General features: G+C 35.6%; 1 protein-coding gene across 2 annotated transcripts in view; it reads left to right on the top strand.

Annotated features, from left to right (window-relative positions):
* Window positions 1–18,664, top strand: part of LOC138699819 (protein Wnt-5b-like) — a 2,020,855-nt gene extending 2,002,191 nt beyond the window's left edge. For both annotated transcript variants that reach the window (XM_069825994.1, XM_069825995.1), the window contains 2 exons: window positions 7,284–7,451; window positions 11,824–18,664. In XM_069825994.1, coding sequence (XP_069682095.1) covers window positions 7,284–7,451; window positions 11,824–12,011 — 356 coding nt within the window. In that variant the 3' untranslated portion in view covers window positions 12,012–18,664. The remainder of the gene's footprint in view (window positions 1–7,283; window positions 7,452–11,823) is intronic.
* Window positions 18,665–19,411: the final 747 nt, after the last annotated feature.

The following is a 19,411-nucleotide window of genomic DNA, read 5'->3' as shown; positions in this document are numbered from 1 at the left end:
CTTAAGAATGGCGTTGTTTTGGAGTCTGTACTAACATAGCCATCAAAGGTTAGACGACTTACGACTTTCATTTCATAAGTTGGTAAGTGATGAGAATATAGTGAGGAATACATGTGATGCTCTTGAGCTTGTAAGGGGCGAAGAAAGCAAAAATTTGTAAGGCGGAGAAAGTTCTGAAAAAATATATAATGGCTATTTATCCATCTCACGTCATTATATTATGTTAATATACTTACATTAATAAATATTTAAACCTGATATAAAGAGAATATCATCGTTTCACAGCTTGTGAACTACACTTTTAATTTCTTTCGGTAACGCTCCCAACTTGTCGATACTTGCTCTTAAAGTTTTCCAAATAAACTAATGTGAATTTTAATTCTAAGCTTAATTTATATTAACATACAGCAAGGAAATGATTTCAGTGTAAAAACTTCACAATATCCTACTGCATGTAATTAATTGGGAATATAATATTTTTATTTTACAATTGTGTACCAATGGTCCCAATAATGCTTGACGAAGAATGAAAGAGTAGGGTCTGTTACTTTAAAATAATTCTACTACGTAAAATGAAATACTTGTTCGTTTTTTGTTCTTTCGAAATTACTGCAATATTCTTTTTCTTCAAATACTATATAAAATCATGTTAATAAATTATGAAGTATAAACTGAATAAGCCTAATGTTTCTTGTATTATAATTATCAAATGTAGACACTGATAATCTTTTGTCATCTAGTCTTCTGTCAAAAAATCTGAAAGTTAGAATTTATAAAACAGTTATATTATCGGTTGTTCTGTATGGTTGTGAAACTTGGACTCTCACTTTGAGAGAGGAATAGAGATTAAGGGTGTTCGAGAATAAGGTTCTTAGGAAAATATTTGGGGCTAAGAGGGATGAAGTTACAGGAGAATGGAGAAAGTTACACAACGCAGAGCTGCACGCATTGTATTCTTCACCAGACATAATTAGGAACATAAAATCCAGACGTTTGAGATGGGCAGGACATGTAGCACATATGGGCGAATCCAGAAATGCATATAGAGTATTAGTTGGGAGGCCGGAGGGAAAAAGACCTTTGGGGAGGCCGAGACGTAGGTGGGAAGATAATATTAAAATGGATTTGAGGGAGGTGGGATATGATGGTAGAGACTGGATTAATCTTGCTCAGGATAGGGACCAATGGCGGGCTTATGTGAGGGCGGCAATGAACCTCCGGGTTCCTTAAAAGCCAGTAAGTAAGTAAGACACTGATAATAAGTGTATTTTTTTCCTTCTGCTAAGTGTCTTTATAATGTCCAAATGCCTAGTTAATCCAACACTACAAGATTATTGTACACCCCTCCAGCTAAGAACTGGTAAGAGCAACACTTGTATGATGCAGTCCACAGACCGGCGATCCGCTCACATAACTGCACAATCAATGCCTCATTTCTGGCATGCCTGGTTTAGACACAGCCATTGCTCCACCATTGCTGCCGCTTACTTTTACACACGTAAACTGAGTAATGGTATCAAGAGAGGGAGGACAGCATATCTACACCGCTTGAAGGTCGTGTATCACAGGGATTCACGAATCCTTCTTTGTCTAGCGATGGCTTAGCGCAGTGGTCGTCAGCACTCACTGAAATGAGTAAAGTGCGAGGAGTGCAACGAAATATGTTCTGTCGTGCAGAAGGGGCAGGGAGACAGCATACCTACCAGCAGCCACGGATGCACGTTAGTACAATGTCATATCCGCGGGTAAAAGACGCTAAAATTAATTGATTGTTTGCGTGATTCAATTACTTTTGTCTTAATGATCATTTAATTTGTTGTTTATGTGCTGATGACCACTGGCTTAGCGCGTCAGATTGCGCTTTATATGAAATAAGTAATGTAATTTAATAGCAAGCTTTACAGAGGCATGACGTGTTTTGAATTACTTATACTTTCTTCTCCGCTTAAAAATTATTGTGCAGAGAAATAGGCCTATCTATGCTTCGTAAATCCGTTTTGATGCATTATTTTAACATGTTAGTGTCAATTTTCTCAGCAATCCTTTTTGCAATATCGTTAAGACGCTTAACTCTCAAATCGCTAGTTGAAATTTCGATGAGTCCGTGTATGGAATTTGTGAGGAACAAAAGCAATGTTCTTAATTTCCATTGCCGTAATTCACTAGCCTACTAGAAGCGTGACAGAGAGGTAGGTCATTTTACATTTTAATACTGACTTGAAATAACCTAACATAGTAGAAATAGAACAATGCTATATTCAGGGTTGGCCGCGTAAATTACACATAATTTACGTCGTAGAAAAACTAATGTTTTGCACGATTTTTACGCGGCGTAATAAATTAGCTATTTTCATGGAAGCCAATTAATAAGTTATATACTCTATTATATGCTTGAAGACGCTTGTACATTTTGCGCAGTTTTTATTTTTGAGTTTTGTGGTACTAAAACTAAATTCCCCATACTTCCTATGCGAAGGTCATCCTGCGTACGAGATGTCTTCAACTTTTATTTTTAATACAGGATCTTATTAACTTCAAAATCACTGAACTGAACTCCTACTGAACACTTCGGAACTATGCTGTGAACTTAAGTTGTTTACACTGATATGTATTTCAAAAAATGTTTTCTGCTACGAGAGAAAAAAAATTACTGATTCTAGTTAACTGAAGTGCCCTGAATCTGAATCTGTATTCATATTTTCTGTATTACATAGGTTTTTCTCTAATTTTGAAAATAAAACTGAAAAAAGTCAAAATTGGTAAAGTTCATTAATGAAAAAAAAAATAATACGATGATCTAACTTGTATGACCACTTTTAGGTATTAAAGGTTGTTGAACCCGAGCCTGTATTCAGATTTTCTCTATCGCGCGAGGTTTTTCTGTAATTTTTGGAAATAAGAACGAAAAACTTAAAAATTTAGACAAGAATTTCAAAAACGTCAAATGAGGTATATTATTTTTAAACATAATTTGACGCCATAATATACCGCATTCGTGAGTATAAAATTAATTATTAAATCATAAATTATTAATAAAAATACTACAATGTATTATTATATTAGATTAATTATTATAAATTATTATTAAAAATTACTTACATCCATTCAGATGTCCAAAATGTTGCTCGAAACGTTGCGCCGTTTTGATGCCATGCGGTGACTTCAAGATAAATCCTTCTTTATTCACCAGCAATAATTCGCCAACATTGCTTCATTCCACTTGTCCTGGTACCTATTTCCATGATTTCAATATCCTGATGAAATCTTTCATCCTGCTCCTCACTCATTGCACCAAGATTTTTGGGGAAGTAGTGAATATGGTTGTATAGAAAATGAAGTTTCACACTCATGTTACAAACCAGATTTCCGAAGTTAGCTAATATTTCCTCGGCAATTTCCTTGTAATTTTCAGATTTTCTGTTACCCAAGAAGTTTTCTGCCAAGCTCTTAAATGAACGGCACGAAGATTTTTCTATTTCATTCATTGAGGACTGAAAAATTTGGATTCCTCATTAGGTCACGTAACTGTGATCCATAAAATACACCAGATTTTTACATTTGTGTGTGTTTAATAAAAGTTTAAAACACTAACCATTCTTTCGTTTAATAGTTCTGGCGGCGAGGGGAGGGAGTTGTTTTTTTCCAAATCGACTGTACTGTGTCGGGAAGGGTTCTTTCTCGTGAGGATGAACATTATTTCAAAAAATTATCCAACATAGTTAATTTTTCGATAGATTCGTGATTTATGAAAGACTCTGTATATACTCTCTGGTATGTATTACGGGCTTCATGTTTTATCTGTCATTGAAGTGAAGTAAGAAAGGGGGTGTACTACAGAGAAAAAGAAATAAATAAAGAAAGAGAAAATCGTAAGGAAAGGGAGAGAAGGCAAGAGAAAAATAACGAAAGGAGAGAAGAAATAAAGAAAGAAAGAAAGAAAGAAAGAAATTATAGGAAGTGGGAAACAGAGTAAGAAATAATGGAATAAATTAAGAAATAAATAAGAAAGGAAAGAAGAAGTAACGAAAGAATAAAACAAAGAAAGATAGGGAGTAAGAAAGAAAAGTAAAAAAATAACAAAGAAATGAAAATTGGAAATAAAAATAAGAGAGGGAGGAAAATTAAGAAGAAAATGGAAAAATAAAAAACAATAATCAGAAGAAATTAAAGTATACGAAGAAACTATTTATATTCTGTCTTTTCTGATCGAGGTTCTATTATTATTAGTGTTGTGGGATTTAATCGATTAATCTAGTCAAGCAATCGATCAGTTTCAGTTGTAAGATTAATCGATCAAAATATTTAATCGAATAATCAAGTCGATTAAAATTAATCGGTTGTAGTTGATATTAATTATTATTTTGTTAATACAAACTCATACTAAAAATTCCGACAATATTTCTCTCTCGGAAATTTCTTACTTAAAAGCACAATAGTACTGTTATTTTCTAACTGTAAACAGGTAGCGTAGGAAAAATCTTTGCACAGACACTTCAGAAAGAGATAGAGATATGAGGACAGTAACCTAGTCTACCTCTATTGAAAGTTGAAACACAATGAGAAACCCTTATTAAGTTTTATGGTTTTCCAAGAAAACTCCCACCTTGTTGTCATCTCATCTTCCTAGCATATGAAATATACAGGCTGTTTCAAAAATACGGGGCATAATTTCAGGTATATATTTCTCACATGTAGACAATCAAAATAGTTCATTACAACATGTGTCCGGAAATGCTTTATTTCCGAGTTATGGCCTTCACAACATTGAAATTCACCGGAACGTTTTTCTTTCCGCAGGTCGTTGCCGTCAAAAGGAGACATTAAGAGGGCACTCTGACAGTTCATTCCGAGGCGAAGGTTACATTCAGTCTTGTGTAGGCGTTAGACTGTGCGACATGTATTCAAATCAAGAGCTGGCAGAGATACACTTCATGTACGGTAAGACGGACAGCAATGCTGCCCTGGCTCGTCGTTTGTACCAGGAGAGGTACCCACAGCGACAATGTCCAGATCGGAAGACATTTGTACGTCTCCATTAACTTACCGTCTGTGCGAGTATGGAAAATTTAACTCTCCTGGTTTGGGAAGGGGACGACCAAGATCTACAACTCCAGAAGTACAGGAGGAGATTCTGGAGGCTGTGAACATGACTCCTTCTATAAGCACACGAAGGGTAGCGTTGCAAGTCAATGTTCCTCATACGACTGTCTGGAGACTGTTGAAAGAGTAACAATTGTATCCTTATCATTTGCAACGTGTACAGGCTCTGTCACCATCAGATTACCCTGCGCGAGTTAGGTTCTGTCAGTGGTTCTTGCAGCAGTGTGGTGTAAATCCGAACTTTCCTGCCTTATTGTTAGTATTATTTACAGATGAAGCACAGTTCACACGAGATGGCATAACAAATTATCACAATCAGCAACATTTGGGCGTATGAAAACCCACGTGCAACTCTTCCATCTCATCACCAGGTGCGGTTCTCCCTCAACATGTGGGCCGGTATCATTGGTGATCGATTAGTTGGACCCCATGTACTTGTAAACAGACTTACGGGGCAGGCGTACACAAACTTCCTGGAAAACACCATACCTCATGTTTTAGAAGACACTCCACTGATCAATCGTCAACACATTCACTTCTTGCATGATGGCGCTCCTGCACAATTCAGTCAACGGCTCGCCGGTACTTGGACCGAAGGTTTCCTGATCGATGGATAGGTAGAGGTGGTCCAATTGCTTGGCCTCCACGCTCACCTGATGTGAACCCTCTCGATTTCTACTTGTGGGGCCATTTAAAATCATTGGTTTATTCGTCTCCGGTGCCTGATTTGGAATCCCTTCGGAATCGAATTGTGGCATGTTCTGAGGACATACGCAATACTCCTGGAGTTTGGGATCGTGTTCGCAGGTCAATGAGACATCGATGTGAGGTCTGTATTCAAGCAGGAGGTGGACATTTTGAACATCTTTTGTAATGACAACGACCTGCGGAAAGAAAAACGTTCCGGTGAATTTCAATGTTGTGAAGGCCATAACTCGGAAATGAAGCATTTCCGGACACATGTTGTAATGAACTATTTTGATTGTCTACATGTGGGAAATACATACCTGAAATTATGCCCCGTATTTTTTAAACACTCCGTATACTTTTCTGGGATTCGTCCCCCTCAACCCTTATAAAATAGCTATGTCTACACTGTGTGCAAGTGAGAGCGTAACTACCTTCTTCCCTTTCTAAAATCTGGTAATTCGATTACAATAGGGACCAGTCTTCTGTTTCGACCGCTGTAGTTTTGCAGTTGCATTTTCTGTACTGTATTTGTATATGAAGGTGTGTGTTTAGTTTGATAAAGAAAAAAAATCAATTTTCTGTAGTTTGTGAAAAGTGTAAACTCCATTATGTCATACGAGAATTTGAGAGGTAAACTCGGTGAAACGTTTGGATTTAAATTGAACGACCATGAAGAAGTGCTTGACAGAAAAAAAGTTTTTTTCGTGTTTAGTGATGCAAGAAACATTGTTACCAAACGCAGACCGGCACTTAATTCCGAGCACGTGAATGTACCGGTACTCACATGTTTAAAATCATGGATGAAGCAGTAAGTTATTAACTAAGTGAGTCTTCATACTTTTTGTTGTTTATGTTTGTCTCAAAAATTCCCGAAGAAACTGACACAAAAAATTATAAGCCTCATAATAAATATATTTGTAAGTAATTAAAATAGTTGTTTTGTAATATAACGATACAACATACACAGATATACAACATTTAATACTTATGCTTATCACCGAACACAAGTTAAATTTAACAGTAATTGTGTATTAAAGTATATTAAAACATTTTTTAACTCGATCAAAATTCGATTAATATATCGATTATTGGATTAAATTGAAATAGTTAATCGGTTAAATATTTTGATCGGTCAACAGCACTAATTATTATTATTATTATTATTATTATTATTATTATTATTATTATTATTATTATTATTATTATTATTATTATTATTATTATCAGACACTACATCTCACTTGACGATATGTGTCAGAGGAAGAACAATTGTTTTATGCATCTGAAATATGATTAGAGTAATATTTTACTAGTCTGCGATGTATGTAATGGAGAGAGAAAGGAACTGGACGTCCTACCCATTATCTCCTGGCTTAGTTGTCTCATGAGTGATGCCTTATTGCTCTCACTTATTGAGGTTTCAAGCCTGTCTTCGGACAGTTGATTAAACAACTACTATTGTATTCTAATCTAATGTGTTTCTACTGTTGCAGGTGACTACATAAAAGACAAGTACGATGGAGCGACGGAAGTGCGCGTTAACAGGAGGGGGCGCCTGCAGCTCCGCGACCCGCGCTTTAACAAGCCCACTGCCAACGATTTGGTCTACATCGACGATTCCCCCAACTACTGCGTCCGCAACCTCAGCGTCGGGTCCCTGGGTAAGACCTGTTTTTCACATATTGCAAACACAAGCGTGTACCCGACTTCATTGGTACTGCCCAACTGTTCTCTCAATGTCAATATACAAATGATATGGAAAGACCATTGCAGGATATTGAAATAGTCACATATTGGGACAATAACATTTTCTCCCAAATTTTGGTACGTGTCCTATAAAAACATTGGCGTATACTTTTGATGTAATACAAGTACGAACTTAAAATGTAAATTACTTAATCCTTACATGGCATCAATGTTCTCTGTAGTGGTTATATAAATAGGTCTTTCAACACGGTGTTCAGCTTTGGTCTCCGTTCTTTCTCTCTTAAATTTCGCAACCTAATTTTGGAGTAGAATTCGTCTTTCTCCTCATCAGGTACGGGATTGGAGAGAGAGGTTACTTGGGAATTGACTGTCACATACGAATCCAATTCATCTCGTTTTCCTTGTATTTTTCTTGTTCTTCTTGTTTTTCATTTGTTGTTCTTCTTGTCTTCCCCTTATTCTCCTTGTATATCCCTTATTATTTTCGCATATCTTGTTCTTCTTGTTTTCCCTTTGTTCTCCATGTATTTCCCATGTTCGTATTCCCCTTGCTCTCGTCTCCTTTTCTCCTTATATTCCCCATGCTCTCCTTGTTTCACCGTTTTCTCCTTGAATTCTTCTTGTTCCACCTGTATTTCCCCTTGTTCTCTTGTATTCCCCTCGTTATCATTGAATTCCATTTCTTCTCCTTGTATTTCCCATGTTCTTATTCCCCTTGCTCTCGTTTTCTTTTCTCCTTATATTCCCCATGCTCTCCTTGTTTCACCGTTTTCTCCTTGAATTCTTCTTGTTCCACCTGTATTTCCCCTTGTTCTCTTTGTATTCCCCTCGTTATCATTGAATTCCATTTCTTCTCCTTGTATTTCCCATGTTCTTATTCCCCATGCTCTCCCTGTTTCACCGTTTTCTCCTTGAATTCTTCTTGTTCCACCTGTATTTCCCCTTGTTCTCTTGTATTCCCCTCGTTATCATTGAATTCCATTTCTTCTCCTTGTATTTCCCATGTTCTTATTCCCCTTGCTCTCGTTTTCTTTTCTCCTTATATTCCCCATGCTCTCCTTGTTTCACCGTTTTCTCCTTGAATTCTTCTTGTTCCACCTGTATTTCCCCTTGTTCTCTTGTATTCCCCTCGTTATCATTGAATTTCATTTCTTCTCCTTGTATTTCCCATGTTCTTATTCCCCTTGCTCTCGTTTTCTTTTCTCCTTATATTCCCCATGCTCTCCTTGTTTCACCGTTTTCTCCTTGAATTCTTCTTGTTCCACCTGTATTTCCCCTTGTTCTCTTTGTATTCCCCTCGTTGTCATTGAATTTCATTTCTTCTCCTTGTATTTCCCATGTTCTTATTCCCCTTGCTCTCGTTTTCTTTTCTCCTTATATTCCCCATGCTCTCCTTGTTTCACCGTTTTCTCCTTGAATTCTTCTTGTTCCACCTGTATTTCCCCTTGTTCTCTTTGTATTCCCCTCGTTGTCATTGAATTTCATTTCTTCTCCTTGTATTTCCCATGTTCTTATTCCCCTTGCTCTCGTTTTCTTTTCTCCTTATATTCCCATTGCTCTCCCTGTTTCACCGTTTTCTCCTTGAATTCTTCTTGTTCCACCTGTATTTCCCCTTGTTCTCTTTGTATTCCCCTCGTTGTCATTGAATTTCATTTCTTCTCCTTGTATTTCCCATGTTCTTATTCCCCTTGCTCTCGTTTTCTTTTCTCCTTATATTCCCATTGCTCTCCCTGTTTCACCGTTTTCTCCTTGAATTCTTCTTGTTCCACCTGTATTTCCCCTTGTTCTCTTTGTATTCCCCTCGTTGTCATTGAATTTCATTTCTTCTCCTTGTATTTCCCATGTTCTTATTCCCCTTGCTCTCGTTTTCTTTTCTCCTTATATTCCCCATGCTCTCCTTGTTTCACCGTTTTCTCCTTGAATTCTTCTTGTTCCACCTGTATTTCCCCTTGTTCTCTTTGTATTCCCCTCGTTATCATTGAATTTCATTTCTTCTCCTTGTATTTCCCATGTTCTTATTCCCCTTGCTCTCGTTTTCTTTTCTCCTTATATTCCCCATGCTCTCCCTGTTTCACCGTTTTCTCCTTGAATTCTTCTTGTTCCACCTGTATTTCCCCTTGTTCTCTTTGTATTCCCCTCGTTGTCATTGAATTTCATTTCTTCTCCTTGTATTTCCCATGTTCTTATTCCCCTTGCTCTCGTTTTCTTTTCTCCTTATATTCCCCATGCTCTCCTTGTTTCACCGTTTTCTCCTTGAATTCTTCTTGTTCCACCTGTATTTCCCCTTGTTCTCTTTGTATTCCCCTCGTTGTCATTGAATTCCATTTCTTTTCCTTGTATTTCCCATGTTCTTATTCCCCTTGCTCTCGTTTTCTTTTCTCCTTATATTCCCCATGCTCTCCTTGTTTCACCGTTTTCTCCTTGAATTCTTCTTGTTCCACCTGTATTTCCCCTTGTTCTCTTTGTATTCCCCTCGTTGTCATTGAATTTCATTTCTTCTCCTTGCATTTCCCATGTTCTTATTCCCCTTGTTCTCGTCTTCTTTTCTCATATTCCCCATGTCCTCCTTGTTTCACCTTTTTCTCCTTGAATTCTTCTTGTTTCACCTGTATTCCCCCTTGTTCTCTTTGTATTCCCCTCGTTGTCATTGAATTCCATTTCGTCTCCTTGTATTTCCCCTGCTCTCCTTGTACTCCCCTTGTACTTCTATAAATTCCTCTTGTTCTCCCTATATTCACCTTGCTTGTTCTGAAGCACTTTTCATCAACCCTTTTACATAAAGATATGAAGCACAGGAAGGCTATGAACTTGTCGACTGGTGATCTCACTCATGCATAGTTCTATTTTAAGATATACAATATAATATGTATGTATGTATTTATTTACACTGCAAGTGGGCAAGCACCCAGTGGCAGTGGTATATACAATATTAACAATACACAGTTAAAATGATAAGCAATACACAATAAAATTTACAATACATAATAAAATTTACAACACATATACAATTTTATACACAATACAATAAGAATACACAATACAATTTAACACAATAATAATAAAACATAAAATAAAACACCTAATTTTACAACACAACCTACATAATTATGTATAGGTCCTACATAATTTTCAATAGTCTTTCACTTTACTCTCATCTCATTCCCTGTAGTGGCACTATGACGCATTTTACTGACACTTTAGCACACATTTCACTGACACTCTGTAACACATTTCATTGACGCTATAAATTATCACTGATCGGAACTGTTCACTGCACTGTAAAACCATAACTTCACTGACTCACCTCGCTTCACTGATACAACAGTTCAAATAAGTTAAATAATTGCATTCTTATGCATACTTATAAACAGAACTACATTTAAACTAAACATTTCTAGTCTAAGGCCCTCTTACACGCTATTTTTAAATAATTTACAATTCAAACCAAGGAAGTAAACTCGTCAGGCTAGATAAATACATGCCACCTTAAAAAATTAAATGTTGAATGTCACCTTAATTTTAATTTTCACTTTATACACAACTCTTTAAATTATTCTTGAATCTCCTTAAGGAAGGACAGCCCTCAAAATCGTAATTGCCTTCTGTACCTCTTTACCGGGAGATAAGGACTTGTCCGGATTTTCATTTCACTTTCATGCCTTTAAGTGAAATAGCTCACTCTTACTCTGTAAGAGTAAACCATTACACTTAAGGGAACACCACTTCACACCATACACCATAATATAATATAATATAATATAAAAAATTATGGACTTGCCATGGCTTACATCACATTTACTTTTATAATGGCCTACCAAGGACAATGATACCTCAGTGTACCCATCATATCCACATAAATTTCCTTACCAGACAACTCTTCCTTCATAGGTATGGTACTTCATTACTGACCGATACAATTCCTTTGAAAATTTACAGTAGGCTTTAGGATCGGTTAAACTTTTTAACACAAAACATAGAATAACTATTTATCACACAACATACTTATGCTTTTGTTCATAACGAAGAACAAAGTCTAACTATATAATCAGTCCCCTTGATACATTGTCTCAACCGCAGTTGTAGCTTTTAGAAATGGATAATAAATCTTTACTTCCCTGACAGAAATTGAAGTCAGGTCTATTGGATCTGTTACTAAAAGCGCTGCTACTACCAAAGCAATTTTAACATAAGATCAGTTATCAAAAGAAAAAGTAAAGTTGAATTACGTAAGTGCTGTTTATTTCATTTTCCTTTTTTGTCATTCAGATTGATATATTTAAGAGTTTTTTGAGTATACAAAATGCATCTGTTCTTTGTTATTGGCAGGTACTCAGGGTCGGCTATGCAACAGGACATCCCAAGGAATGGACGGGTGTAACTTAATGTGTTGTGGTCGAGGATACAACACGCAGAAGACAACCGTACGAGAACGATGTGACTGCAAATTTCATTGGTGCTGCTACGTGGAATGTAAGATGTGCGTGAAGACAGTGGACATCCATACTTGCAAGTGAGCAGGAGGGATGAAAATACTGCAGATTATGTAATGAACATTTACATTTTCATGCATGAAAGGAAACCTGTCAAACAAGGAGTCTCTGAGTTGTAGACCCCTTTAGCAGTGTTCGGTTGCAAAGGTCGAAATGTGGATGTCTTGTTCAAGTCAAAATTCCATTGAGCCTTGCTAAAACATGCATACTATCCATACTTCGATAAGATAAACATATTATAGGCTGCCGGTATAAACCCAATACATGGTTAGCCAGAGAGAAATGTAGCATGCTATTTCAAAATGCTTTTTACATTAAAAAAGGAACGTAGTTTCATAAGATGTAGTAAACAAAACATATTAACGTAATGTGTAAGAGAACGCTAACTGCCTCTTTTGAAAGCAACAGGACAAAAAGGAATAAATTGTGTTAAAAGTGATAGATACACATCACTATACTCTAATAAGCAATAAGAATGCATTGAAATCTATTTCATGGCTCTTATTCGTAAAGAATAAGGCATTTTGTCAGGATATTAACTGACAGATTTATTTACAAAATGCGATTCACAGTCAATCTTTATCATCTGAGGCTTGAAATTCTTCCCATTTCAAGTTGTTGAACTTAATCATGGAAGTCCAAAAGCCTAATAATTATTATAATAATATGTAGAACATAAGCGCCATATTTATAAGCTCATAATGGAACTAAAGATGATAAATCTTTATTTCTGATCACAGTATATCGCATAAAGCTCCACTGAGATATGAGACTGCATAACAGACTGCGCTGATATGATATTAAAGGGATGTAATTGCACATTCAAGGGTGAAACTGGAGAGAATGTCACCAGTTGAATTTAACTATCTGTAATTTAAAAAAGAAATGTCACAAGCATTTCAGGAAGGAAGGAAAACAGTAGAAATATGAAGTTAAGAAAGGTAAATAACCAGTATCAATTTCGAAGATAAGACATTAAACTTATGTTATAAAATATAAGAAGCTGTAATTGTATTATAATTACCTACCGGTATATAAATTTCACGAATATCTGCACAGACTTCAGACAGAACATTATATTTTATAGTCAGGTGAAATGTTAAATCTTACGCAAAATTTTGACAACTTGAAACAAATATGATCAAAATTGTTTATCACTGATTAACGTTATTGAACAAATAATAACTACAGGATGAGTCAGGAGAAAAGGCATATGATGTGAGGATGATAATATTGGTGATTCTAAACAAAAAAGTTTATATCAACATATGCCCTGTTCTTAACAGTATCTGACATACAGCTGTTTGAAAATCACGAGCGTTGGTCTCATGTCCTTCATCAGCACTCAAATGTGGACGCAACCAAAACGACATTAGATAGTATTAGGATCAATGAAACGTATCCTGGGCGTTGGATCGGTCGCGGTGGAGGCATTTCTTGGCCACCAAGGTCACCCGACCTTTCTCCATTGGGCTACTGTATGTGGAGTTGACTTAGAGCAAAGTCTACAAGCGCAAAGTGGAAACAAGGGAGGAAATTCTCGCTCGCATTTTACATGCTTATGCTCAAGTAAAGGAATGTCCGAATCAACCCAGATCAGCAACATAGCAGTTGTATACAAGAGCTGCAAAGTGCATTGAAGTTGACAGTGGACTTTTTGAACATGTCCTGTAAAGAAAAATACACAATTAAACAGAACATAAGATAACAATGTTTTAATTTACTATCATCTGCACTTTTCCCGTTCCTCATTGTTTCCATTAGTTTTCTCCGAAACCATTAAGAACAGGACGTATATTCATATAAACTTTTTTGTTCAGAATCACCAATATTATCACCCCTTAAACCATATACCTTTCCTCCTGACTAACGCTGTATAAATTCTGGTGATAAATTACCTGGTTGACTAGTTTTCGATGTGGTTTGCGTCATTCTCCGAAGCCTAGTGAGTTCCAGCGCTATATTCTGGTTTCTTGTTAGCTAGACTTCGGAGAATGACACAATTACGTCGAAACTAGTCAGCCAGGTAATTTACCATCAGAATTTATATAATATTAGTGGCCCCGAGGTTCACTCAGCCTCCTATAAAATTGAGTACCGGGTCTTTCCCGGGGGTAAAAGGCGGTCAGAGCGTGGTGCCGACCACACCACCTCATTCTAGTGCCGAGGTCATGGAAAGCATGGGGCTCTACCTCCATGCCCCCCAAGTGCCTTCATGGCATGTTATGGGGATACCTTTACCTTTTTACCTTTTTACAGTAAAGCAGTTATTACTTGTTCAATAACGTTAATCGGTGATTATACAAGTGTTAAAAGAGTGTATCCAAGAATGAATAATTGTTTAATCTGAGCTTATTTAATGCCAGCACAAGAAGCACTTTATTTTTAAGAAGTTCAGCAGTTTAACAGTCTCAGGATAACATGTGCATGACTTCCAAGTAGACTCTACAATCACCTGTACTTACAGAAATAAAGTAGAATAGAAATATGTAATAATTCCTTATACCGGTAAATGGTTAATCATTGCTGCATTCTGTATGAGCAGGATGAAGTACAACATCCAGGAGCCAGAAGTCAGTATTTAGTTAATTTCTACATTTATCTAATTCAAGTCTACACCAGTATTTAATAATCTTATACCTTTATATTTTTATATTCTATAGTAGGACATTTTTAGAGTTAGCCCGGAGTAAATATTGAAATCTTTTAAAATATTAGCTCATGCAGACGAGTATAATCTCAAATTTACAATCACGTGGGTTTCATGTAACACTTGCTAATACAATACGTGTTCTCTATTTTCAAACCACACTGCGTGATATCTTATGAGTTCCTATATTTAAGAATCTCCCTGTTTCCAATGTGGGCATCATGTGAAAAGAATGAGAAAGTGACGAAAACCAACTTTCTAGATAACTATTATTTCCTTGTTAAGAAGAAAAATGGCTTCACTAACTATCCAGCATTAAATAACATTTAATATATTTTATAATCTTGTATAGCCTCCATATTCTTGAAGAATACGATGAAAAACTCATCAAAAACAGGAAAAGAAAATGTAATGTAGAATATGTAGGAAAGATAAAAATATTCTGGACATGACGTAGTGCAACAATCTTTTTTAAATTTCTAGTTTAATTACAGCATTTGTGTCTGTAAGATAATGCATAATAATTACTTCCTTGCTATGTTTCCATCATTTTTACACGGCACAGCAGAGTACCGGTGTACACGGCACAGCAGAGTACCGGTATTGAAACTTATCTGATAGAGTTACCTGATCATGAAACACTAACTGTATTCATATTCTGGGAAGCAAAACTACAGAATATAACTTTTACTGTAGTAACTAGAAACAAAAGAAAATATGTTGCTAAATAATCAGGACTTTGGAGTTAGTACATACAACAAAACCTCCAATTCCTTCACGAAAATTTTGTATTAGCCTTAATATTGGTAAACCTACTGCAATGGAAAAAAAAATAACATAAGATATTTAATCATCATCACATGAATCATTATTCTACTACTTGGACTTGGGAACTATATTTGAGTAATAAGTCTAAGGTTATTGTAGATTACTGCAGAAGTAGGTTCTGTAGAACTTACCGGGCTTTCCAAATATAAATTGTAAAATAGGTGAACCTGGGTCTTCCAAAAGTCTGAAACAAAATTTCCTTCCCCTCTTTGTTACAAATAGAGATTTCAAATAAATAAGTAAATGGAAATGGAAACCACATTCTAACAAGTTCTTATTCCTCAGTGACGATGATAACATGATATACTTATGTCTGTTACAGAATTAGTGGTTTAAGGTGCAGAATTAGTATTCTAAGTTTGAACTGGGTCCACACAAAATATTATACTCATGATATTGAATAGCAACTTCTCATATCAAAAAAATGAACAAAATAATATTTCACTTTATCATCAATGAAAAAAGTATTTCCGAATCTTGTGCAAACAGATCTTATGTCAAGACACGGATACAGATTTTACAAGAATACATTTAAATACCCTCTTATGTGAGATATTTATTCGTTATCAAGATATAAAAATATTTTTTCGCTCTCCTGTAAAATTGAATATTTTGATATACGAGGTTACTGTTCAACACCATCTATATAGTACCGCCATTAGCATCATGGCCTATGTCGTGCAAATGCATATTATTCTGTCCCCAATCCTAGAGTTAGAAAAAGAAGATTGCTACTTCTCTTGGTTTATATCATGAGTGTAAGAGAATGTTCCAATACTACATACACAAGTTGTGAGGTAACTTATGTAATATATTTTATTCCTGTAACTTATTTAGATTTTATTAAGTTCAGAATAACGTAAATTCTGTTTTATCTTGCTACTGGTGCAGAAGTATTTAGGACCGAAACACTCTAGCAAAAGTGTCATCATATTCATTGTTGGAGATAATTCTATTCTCCTTATAATGTTAGCATTGCTATTCGATAATAACAAAAGCCTACAAGTCCTCAGTGTTGGCTGGAAGCTTACTTCAATTGTACAAGTATTAGTATACATTATGTACCAGTGATTATTAAAACTATTGGAATAAGTGTATAACCGACATTTCATTGTGATTGGGTCACATGACACAAATCTGAGTGCATCTAAAATATTGCAAACCAAATCTACATTTTGGTACTGATACGTTTGACGAAAACCGAAAAACATGAGAGAAGAAGTGAAACAAGAAGATTATATTATGAATAAGTGATGAGACTGTGGTTGTGAATGCGAAAAAAATTAAAGTTCCATGAAGAAAGACATGTGTTACATATTTGACATATGATAGAACATCGATACCCTATAATATTTATTCCCTTATATAAAGAGAAGTGTGGTGTAGAGTGGGGACAATGACAGAGATATGAAAAAGGAATTAGTGTGAATATATATTTCTCTAGTAAGGCCTACACTCTCCCAAACAAATATGGAACTGAACCTAATTTTCAGAAATAAGTGTCTAACGATTGATGTACAGTTTTGTATTATTTAAATTATAATTTCTATTGTCAATAATAATTATAGTTATACATTATATATAGCAATAATAGTACTATATCAATTAAGAGCATTCTGTAGTATTACTCAATTTGTTGATATTATTTCACTTTAAGATGGTACTGTTCACAGTACTATTAACGAATGTATAATCTGTCTTATGAGATCAGATAAGTTATCAGGAAAAGCAAAGAGAAGTCTTTCTTACTGGGGGGAAAAATTCTATATTACCGGTAAATTCTATATGAATTCTTTTATATACCATAAAATTTTTTCCCAAAATCTGAAGTGTAATGAAATATTTTAGATACAATTGAACACTAAAACTTAAAAAATTTCAGTTTGAGTGACTTAATAATATAATAGCAAAATATATCTAGAGCAGTTGAAGACTTCGGGAGTAAATAATGATAACCCACATATACTGGTACAAATTGCATGCATTTTATTTTATACTACAAACACAAGAGGATTGTCATATTTTTCAAGCAGCATAATCCAATCATTTGTTAACATATTTATGTAATTATTTAACCAAATCAAAGATAATGTGGCTTATAGGCTGTTAACAACCAGAAAACGTAAATCTCAATTTTGAGGGTTATCACTATTTACCCCCGAAGTATTCAATTATTTTGCACCTAATACAGTATGTGGCATATACAATTTACTGGCATTATGACCAGTCATAGTGCATTTGTTTAGTGGGAAGATCCGACTACTCTCTGGCATGGGAGGAAAACAAATGAGTGGTGAATGACGGTGATTTAGACCTATAGCAAATAATACGCTGGTAAGAGGTAATAAGAAAACATTATGTTGATTTTAATTTTTGTCAAAGCATATGTTGAAAATGATGTCCACCTTTCTGGATGCAAAAGTTATCGACGAAACTTGTAGATATTCAGGCAAGAATACAGCTAAGCCCTAGAAAATCTTACTATTAGCACGACAATGCGACATATCACAAAGATCAGCATTAAGAGGACAGAAAATACTGTACTTTTATCCTTATAGAGTGACAGTGGTTCATTGATTACAGCAACGGAACCCAACCACTCGCGTGAATTTTTGTGAGTGGCAACCTATTTATGCCAGTACTGTTGGTCCATCTCAATTAATAATGATGGACAAAGTTTGGTTCCATTTAAGCGGTTATGTCCACTCTCAGAATACAAGGCACTGGAACAATGAAACTCCGTGTTTAATGCATGATATTTCTCATCATGATCAGAAAGAGTGGGTATATGGTATTACTGCACGCAGGATAATTAGCCCCATATTATTTTACAATACAGTCAATACACAACATTATGTGTGAGCAGTGGCGATTTCTCTTAAGGAGCACAGGAGCAGTGCACCACTTCTTCAAATAACACATGTTTTTAAAGTTATATCAATGAGCTGCCATAGACTATGTGAGCGACATAATTATTTATTATAATACTATGTAAAAATAACACTGCACGTGTACTGGTCTTGTTGACGCCTGGGACTTATGTTTACCGCTCGACACTTGCGGCACACTGTTCCAATCGAGCATGCGCAGTAGTAGAGTTTCACTGGCAGGCTTTGGAGCATGGTAGGGAGGCAGTACAGTGTGCGTAGGCGGGGTTAGGAGCACTTTCAGATGTGTTCTCAAGCTGTCTGCAGTTGGCCCGTTCTATCATAAATATTGCAATGAATAGTGTGCAAAATCTTTTAAATATGTAATTTTCTGTAAGAACTTTACACGAAAAGATAAAAATAAAGAAGATGGGTAGACCTACACATGAATTAAAATTATAAGTGACGAAGAACAGTAATAGAGAAGTGACAAGAAAATTCAACATTCGGACTTACGAAAAATGCAATATGTGGCTGCAATATAAAAGACGCTGTATTTTGTTTTCCTTGCCTATTGATCGACGGCGAACATTTACTGACAAAAATAAGTGCGTTTTATGAATTTTATTCATTTTTCTGTTTTAATTTAGGACTGTGCGTAGTAACTACATAATTTTGATTATCGTTCTGCAGATATGATTGATTTGAAGCACATGAACGAAAATTAAAAAACACGATTCTTCAGCTGCACACATCAACAATAATGTTAAATTAGCAGTATTGGGTCAAACAAACATAGACACAATTGCATTCAATGAGACTATCGAACTTCACAATGATAAAGTTACCAAGAACAGATATGTGCGTGCAGTTTTGTGGAGCTTCTGAGTTGGCTTTAAGAGGTCACGAAGACGGAGACTCATCTTGAAACACTAGTATTTTTCTTGGCCTCGTCAATTTTAGTTCTGAATTAGACGCACTCTTAAGGAACATTTGGAAAGAGGAGCAGTGTTTGAAAGCACATCAAACACTATACAGCACGAAATAAGCCATTTTGGATGTATGCCATGATGAGATTT

The sequence above is a fragment of the Periplaneta americana genome, chromosome 5, assembly GCF_040183065.1.
Source record: "Periplaneta americana isolate PAMFEO1 chromosome 5, P.americana_PAMFEO1_priV1, whole genome shotgun sequence".
NCBI classification, from domain to species: Eukaryota; Metazoa; Arthropoda; class Insecta; order Blattodea; family Blattidae; genus Periplaneta; species Periplaneta americana.
This window is presented reverse-complemented; position numbering and strand designations above follow the sequence as displayed.